At 49.2% G+C, this 7,416-nt stretch overlaps 1 protein-coding gene across 2 annotated transcripts; it reads left to right on the forward strand.

Moving 5' to 3' along the window:
- The first annotated feature begins 1,340 nt into the window (after positions 1–1,340).
- LOC104626155 (cytochrome P450 2C9-like) lies at positions 1,341–7,293 on the forward strand. 2 transcript variants are annotated; one of them, XM_010294002.1, is made up of 9 exons: positions 1,341–1,535; positions 1,874–2,036; positions 2,539–2,688; positions 2,992–3,152; positions 3,543–3,719; positions 4,234–4,375; positions 4,804–4,991; positions 6,178–6,319; positions 7,014–7,293. In XM_010294002.1, exons 1-9 carry the CDS (start codon positions 1,356–1,358, stop codon positions 7,193–7,195), a joined length of 1,485 nt encoding a protein of 494 aa, XP_010292304.1. In that variant the 5' UTR covers positions 1,341–1,355; the 3' UTR covers positions 7,196–7,293. The 2 variants fall into 2 exon arrangements, with proteins under 2 accessions (XP_010292304.1, XP_010292305.1); XM_010294003.1 differs by lacking the exon at positions 3,543–3,719 and having other exon boundaries at positions 1,356–1,535; positions 7,014–7,195.
- The last annotated feature ends 123 nt before the right edge of the window (positions 7,294–7,416 follow it).

Genomic DNA, 7,416 nt, shown 5'->3' on the forward strand with positions numbered 1-7,416 from the left:
CATACTGCTGCACAGCAAACCCAGCACACTCCAACCAAGCACCCAGTTGACTCAGGCTCCTCACTAATTCCCAACAAGTCCCACATCCCCTATCCTCACAACACCTTCTGCTCAGTTGGATGAGATCCATCTGCCTGCGAAAGCGTCAGAGCTCAGGAGAGACAGAGGGATATGGCCAGACTGAGCAAGCTGAGCACAGGCAGTGCCACAGCCCTAAGGGTCTTTTCTACCTGCCATTGCCACTGCTGTTGGGACCTTGCAGGTACGCAGCCCCTGAAGTAATCTTGGACAGGAAGCCTCCAGCTCTTTTTGAAGTCCTCACAACACACCAGACATGCTCTGCAGCCTCCCAGAGCACCTCTGGCCCTTCCAAAGGTGCAGTTCCTCATATTGGAGTCAGACATCAACAAAACAGGAACTTGTGCGTGCCAGCTTCCAGCGGTAGGTTGTGTGAGCTTCTTTGGTCATTGCGAGTGCAAGGACTAGTTGCCAGGTTGCACTAACCTATATCCAGCCTCTCAGAAGTGCAGCTCTGTCTCAGCTTGGGAAGCCATTCCCGAGAGACCCTCTCAAGTTCTTGATTTCTGTCTTCTGTACTTGCTTCTCTCACTCTTTCTCTCCTCTAGGAGACCTTGAAGAGGTCAGAGTCCCAAGGTCTAGTCCCCTTTTCTTATGTCTTTACCTTATCCCTCCAAGAAAGTCCTTTCTTGTCTACTGTGATGTCTGGAGACCTTTCTGCCCTCACTAGATGGATATTTTATACTTTCCTCTCTTGTGAGACCAGAAACCCCTAGGGAGAGAGACTGAGGCAATTGCTGTGCACTGAGGAGAACATGTCGGTATGTTCTTTGGCATATCACATGCAGTGCAAACTCCACTGATAATGTCAGGAAGGCTTCAGGAACAAGCAAGGATGGCTTACCCCACTGAGAGCTTGTACAATCAATACTGAAGAATAGAAAATCCAAATGGCACTGAAGTACTTGGGAGATGCTCTTGTGACGGTGAATTTCTGGGAGAGCCTCAGTAGAAGAGTGCACCCCTCGTGTCATCTCTTTAGCAATGAACTTTAGGGGAAACAAAACAAGTTTTATGAACACATTATAAATTTCTTAACCTCTCTTGGCCTCTGCAGTCATTTGAGATAAGGCATGTCTTCAATGACCAATTAACACTGAGAGAAGTCCTAGTTTCGTAACACAGGGCAGTCTAACAAATGATTGACTAGTAGCATTGACTAACTCAGCCACGTGATCCAGAACCTGCTGTTGAGCTAACATAGCTAACATAGCCCTTCAGTATATAAGCTTGGGCTCAGGCAGCCAGAGTCACTCCCTCCTGAGCTGCAGAAGCAAATGGAGCTCCTGGGAGCAGCCACTGTTGTCCTCCTGGTTTGCATCGCTTGCCTGCTCTCATTCGCAGCATGGAGAAAGAGGTCTGGAAAGGGGAAGATGCCTCCAGGACCAGCTCCCCTTCCCATCCTAGGTAATGTGCTGCAGGTGAAACCAAAGAACTTAGCCAAAACCCTCCAGAAGGTAAGGCCACTTTCTTTCTTACTTTCTTCTGTGGGTGAGAAATGTGTGCGACCTGTGCATGGGGACAACCTGTGGCCATAGCTTGATGAATGGCAATCCTAGGGGAGCGCAAAATTCATGGGAGTCTCAGCTGCTCTCCCTCACTGCTATTGCCATTGTTGTTCAGGGCCTGATAGCTGGGAACCCCCTCCACGCCCACATTTATAATGAGTGCACCAAATCTTGATGTTGCTGGTTTGTGAGGCTGCACTGCATACAGTGGGATGCAGCAGTAAGGCCCTTTTCAACTTCTCCTCCCTATCTACTCCATGGACAAGTTCCCTCTTGCATTTTGACAGCTCAGTGAAGAGTATGGACCAGTGTTCACAGTGCATGTGGGCTCTGACCCAGTCGTGGTGCTGAACGGACATGATGTGGTGAAAGAAGCCTTGATTGATCGCGCAGACGAGTTTGCTGCCAGAGGACACATGCCTATAGGAGACAGGGCTAACAATGGATTAGGTATGTTTGCTGACCAAGCTCCTTCTGAGAAGGAGGGAAGGGCTGAGGGTGCATCTGGCAGATTAAAGCTGGAGTGTACCATGCACAAAGGAAGTCTGCAGGGAGTGGGTGGGTCCCACCTGGAGAAGGGAAGGCAGAGTGGGCTGTAATTGCTGACTGCCACCATCCAAAGAGGGTAGCAGACAAATGGAGATGGATTGATCTCAGTGATGATTTCAGCTAGAAAGGGCAAGCAGCAACAGCCACTAGCTGCAGCAAGGGAAATTATGTGCGGATATGAGTGATGAATTGCTCACAAGGAGGTTGGGTATGTGGTGGAGAAGGCCAAAAGCAGGCAGCTGGACTACAGAACCTCGAGAGATTGCCTTCAAACCGCAGTACTCTATAACACTACCATGTCAGTGCTCTCCTAGGGACAGGATTCACTGTCACCATGAGCCTCTCTTCATCTCGCACCCAGCACGCTCAAGCCAGGTCTTCCCTCTTCCTTCTTCCTCTGCAGGGATTATTTTTAGCAACAACAAGGAGTGGTTACAAGTCCGGCGGTTCACTCTCAGCACCCTGCGCAACTTTGGAATGGGGAAGAGGAGCATTGAAGAAAGGATCCAGGAGGAAACTGAGTATTTGCTGGAAGAGATCAACAAAACAAAGGGTATGGTCTATTTTTAATACAGCTTATGTTTGCAAAAAAAGGACTGTATTAAGGGAGCCCATGTCTTCAGCATAGAACTATAAAGTTCCCATGTGTTTGGTTCATGCACCAGCTACCCCTCATTACAAAGCAGTACATAATTCCGTGATCACCTACTGTTCTTTTTGGAGGACCATTCTGTGTCACTCAGAGACTGTGATCTGATATTTCCACTAACAACTAGAGCTCATGTTACCCACAGTAGCCATAAGCAGCCATACATTTAGTTTTTTTTCATGGTTTGTAACGTTTCTGAAATCACAGGAACACCTTTTGACCCAACCTTCATGCTGAGCTGTGCTATCTCCAATGTCATATGCTCCATTGTCTTTGGGAAACGATACGACTATAAAGACAAGAAGTTCCTGGCCCTGATGAACAACATGAACAACATCTTTGAGATGATGAACTCCCACTGGGGACAGGTACGTTCAGGAGCCATTTCACAGTGGCAACATTCTCCCAGTGGAGCAGGAGGCCTGCCTCCCAATGAAGTCCCATTTCAGTCTTATAACTAGGACCCCATCAATGCTCTGCTGCACAGGAGGGAATTCATTCAAGAGCAAGAAGCACCCTCACCAGCAGAGTTGGCTTTGCCAGCTAAGTGCAGCTTCCCCCTAGTCCTGAACAGTCTTTTTCATCTCTAAGGTTCCTACTACTACTAAGCAAGCCCCTACCACCCTGTCAGACTGTCCAGCCTGATAGCCCTTCTGCTTGGCTCGGTTGAGAGGGTTATGGCCTTCCTAGGCTTTTTGCTAACATCAAAGGATGGGGCAACGGTCATGCTAGGGACCTTCCTGTTTCTTTCCTACCAGCTCTACCAGATGTTCTCAAAGATCCTGGATTACTTGCCTGGTCCACACAACAAAATATTCACAGAAATTGATGCTCTAAAAGCCTTTGTGTCAGAGGAGGTGAAGATACACCAAGCTTCCCTAGATCCCAGCTCTCCTCAGGATTTCATTGACTGCTTCCTCAGCAAAATGCAGGAGGTAAGGAAGCAGCATACACCTCTAGCTCCTATGCTGAGCCCGTTCCCTCTCCTAAGTAACACAGACATTGGGATGACACCTTCTCAGGCAGCTGGGCTGTGCAGCGGGAAGACACCAACAATACCCCAGATCTTGCCTGTGCTAGAGCTTATAGCTCTGGGTCTGCACACTCATCAGCCACTACCTGCAGCTGTTTTCATCAACAGCAAGACTTTCATCCGCTCTCACCGACACACAGGGACATTTGCAGTCTTGTCTTTCAGTTTTTTCACTGGAAAGCAGTTGGCACAGCAAGGACAAACAGGCACCTATGTGCCACTTAGTGCACAGCTTGAAAGAAGGTTGCTCTGGGGTTGAGCTTACTGCACAAAGATAGCATTCCAATGTCCCAGATGGCTGCTGCACCTTAGCAGAGAAATGCCACAGCTCTAGGTGAAAAGGCAGGCCTGGGATGACACAAGAAAGGGCCACTTTTCTCAGCTCAGCCAAAGAAACAGCCCAGCCTTTTCCCTAGGAGAAAGAGCATCCCAATTCCAGTTTCCACATGAAGAACCTGGTAACCAGCACCTTTGACTTGTTCATTGCCGGAACTGAGACAACTAGCACCACTGTAAGATATGGGCTTCTGCTTCTACTCAAATACCCGAAGATACAAGGTACCAGTCTGTAACCTCTTCCTCTCCAGCTATTTCTTTGGGCTGGGTGTGTGTCTAACACCATATCCTTCTTCCAGCTTTTGTCCTGTCTCTTTCATATTTTACACAAACAGGCAAAGTCCTTGTACCATCATTCCCCAGGGTGGCAGTTAAGAGATCCCTCAGTTTCACTGGCATCATCATCAACTGCACTCCCCTCACAGCCAGGGACTTGACTGTGTCCACTTCTTTATGTCTCATTACTCCTATTTAGCCAAGTCACTAGGAGGACATTCTTTGCATAGGCCACAGTGGATCTATGAACATAGTCAACACCAAAATCAACATCAATGCTCCTGTCACCTGTGATTTGTGGACAGCTTAGGACAACCTGTTTAGGAAGGTTTGGTTTTATTTACACATTTTATGTTTTGTGCCTCTCATGACAGAGCAAGTTCAAGAAGAGATCGACCGGGTAGTAGGACGATCACGAAGACCTTGTGTAGCTGACCGGCCCCAGATGCCCTACACAGATGCAGTGGTCCATGAAATCCAGCGCTTCATCTCCCTCATCCCCTTGGCTCTCCCTCACACTGTGACCAAAGACACCTGCTTCAGAGAGTACGTCATTCCCAAGGTTAGTGGGCAAGCTCCCTCAAGTTCAACAACAAGATGTCAGCGTGTTTGCTTAGTCTGTCAGCTACAAGTCAGAAGCTACAAATGCTGTGGCCTGACCTTGTTGTCACCCAGCCCTTCATGAAGGTTTTATCCTCAGGATCCTGTAGCTCACTTGCAATCCCTTTTTGCCAATCCATGGGCCAAGACTGTAACAGTAGCTCTGCCCAACGCCTTTGCTCACTTGCTCTGCAGCTTTATCTATCTGCAGAAACACAGAGGGTTCACAAAAAAACAGAGCAATGACTCCTCACACAAAAGGCAGCACAGCTGTGGAACTGCTCGCCACCATCCAGGAAAGCCTGTGCACATGCCTGGAAGAAAAGTCAGTCAGTGGTTATTGAGCACAGAAAGCCCCTGAGCCACAAAGTGCTGGAGGCTGTGTTTGCATTCAAGGGAACAAGCAAATACTGTTTGCCCTGTTCTTAACACACTTCTTGAGGCAGTCACTCCTGGCCACTGCCAGAGGCAGGCTGATGGGCTACAGCAACCCAAGGCCTGGCCTGGCCCTCTGCAGAAATGCTCGTTGCTCTTCTGGGTGACCACGTACGGCAGGGGAACAGCAGCACACGGGCTGTTGGTGTTTTGATTTTCAGCTGTCTGTGTAAAATCAAAAGGCAGGACCTGGGGAACTGCTCAGCTTCCAGCAAAGGGCTCTTGTCTCATCACTGATGGATTATTTATCCTACCTCCCCATCAATGGCTGGTCAGGAAAAGGGAAGGAAGAGGATCATGGCAGGAGAAATTTGTCAGAAGAGAGAAAGAGAGTTTAATTTCCACAATGTTGTGTGCTTTTGCTTTTCGGGGTTCAAAGGAAAGAAGGAACATAGTGCATCTACAAGTTCATTATTGTGAAACACTAAGAAAGAGGAAGAATTAGGTAGGGTGTCTCCAGATGACCAGAGGAAGGTGAGGATAAAAGATCTGAAAGTGAGAGGGAGCATTCAGGAAGAGCAGCCAACAACGGTTCCTGGTGTGACATCTAGCAGGGTCTCCCTAAAGCTGCCTCCCCAAAGGAAGGGTCCCCAAAGAGAAACCAAAGGCACTAGTAGAGCTGTGCTGGGAAGCTCAGTCTTCACTTGGCAGGCAGTCGGATTAAGTGATCTAACTCACCTCCCCTTCATGTTCTTCTCTTCGTGTTACCTCAGGGCACCACAATATTTCCCATCCTCAGTTCTGTCCTCCATGACAGTAAAGAGTTTCCAAACCCAAATGAGTTCAACCCTGGACATTTCTTGAATGAGAATGGCACCTTTAGGAAGAGCGAGTTCTTCATGCCCTTCTCAGCAGGTAAAGCACAGGCTTTCTCTCTCTTCCTCTCTCTGTTGACCCCTCCTCTGGGGACCATCCTGCCCTTCCCTATAACACACATTCCCTCTTCCCAGCATGGTCTCACTGGTGCTTCCTTGGGGCTCACTCCTCTCTGGATAAGTCCTCCCTCCTGCTCCCTTCCCCAGCTGCATCTCCCATCTTGTTTGGGCCTGGTGGCTTCTCAAACCTCCTACTAGGAAATGCCGACGCAATGACATGAACAGGACCCACTGACACTTTCTAAAATGCCTGTCACCTTCCTACACAACCACCAAAGTCATCCTTAACCAACCTGTCTTTCTGTGGTAGCTCCACTTTTCCCCAGCACCTCTTAAGTACCTCTCAGGCTGCATGCAACCACCCACCTACCAATAGCCCCAACCATCCACTTCCTCACCATGCTTTACATCACCTTGCTCTCCCTCATCTTGCCTCCTGTGATGCCCCCTCCACGTTTAAGACTTCTGCTCCTGTTCCTCACACACACAACCAAACTGCCAACGGCCTTTCTCCAACAAACTCTTCTCTTGCAAATGTCCTCAGTAATCCTGACAGCCCTCTCACTGCTGTGGCTGTATCTGGTAAATAAAGCTGCGCGACACATCTGCGTAGTACAAACTCTGGTTCTACTCAGCAACACCGGTTGAGCGCGATTTGCTGTCTTCACTTCCAGGGAAGCGAATATGCCCTGGAGAGGGCCTGGCACGCATGGAGATATTCTTACTCATGGCAACCATCTTGCAGAACTTTACCTTGAAGCCTGTCGTTGACCCCCAGGAACTCGACATAACCCCGACATTGAGCGGGACAGGCAATGTACCTCCTGTCTACCAGCTCTGTGCCCTCCCCCGCTGAGAAGCACAGAACCACTCTCCACAGTGTCCTGAGCCTGGCTACTCCTTTACATCTCCCTTACTAAAACCAATGGCAGGAGCATGGGCCCGCCTTTCCAAGGCTTCCAGGAAGGCAGCCCAAATGCAGGTCCGTGCAGAGAGCAGATACCTTCAAAGCCTCCCAGAACTGCTCCACCACATCGCAAGGAGACCCTGGGTGACACTGCAGCCTGTTGCACCGAC

This window comes from Phaethon lepturus, unplaced genomic scaffold (assembly GCF_000687285.1).
Source record: "Phaethon lepturus isolate BGI_N335 unplaced genomic scaffold, ASM68728v1 scaffold17499, whole genome shotgun sequence".
NCBI classification, from domain to species: Eukaryota; Metazoa; Chordata; class Aves; order Phaethontiformes; family Phaethontidae; genus Phaethon; species Phaethon lepturus.

Bases quoted from the DNA above. Each gene is read 5' to 3' on its own strand.
- LOC104626155 (XM_010294002.1), top strand. From the start codon at position 1,356: ATGGAGCTCCTGGGAGCAGCCACTGTTGTCCTCCTGGTTTGCATCGCT. The intron at 3,720-4,233 runs GTAAGGAAGCAG...CCTTTTCCCTAG, and splicing joins TCCTCAGCAAAATGCAGGAG to GAGAAAGAGCATCCCAATTC. The intron at 4,992-6,177 runs GTTAGTGGGCAA...GTGTTACCTCAG, and splicing joins GAGAGTACGTCATTCCCAAG to GGCACCACAATATTTCCCAT.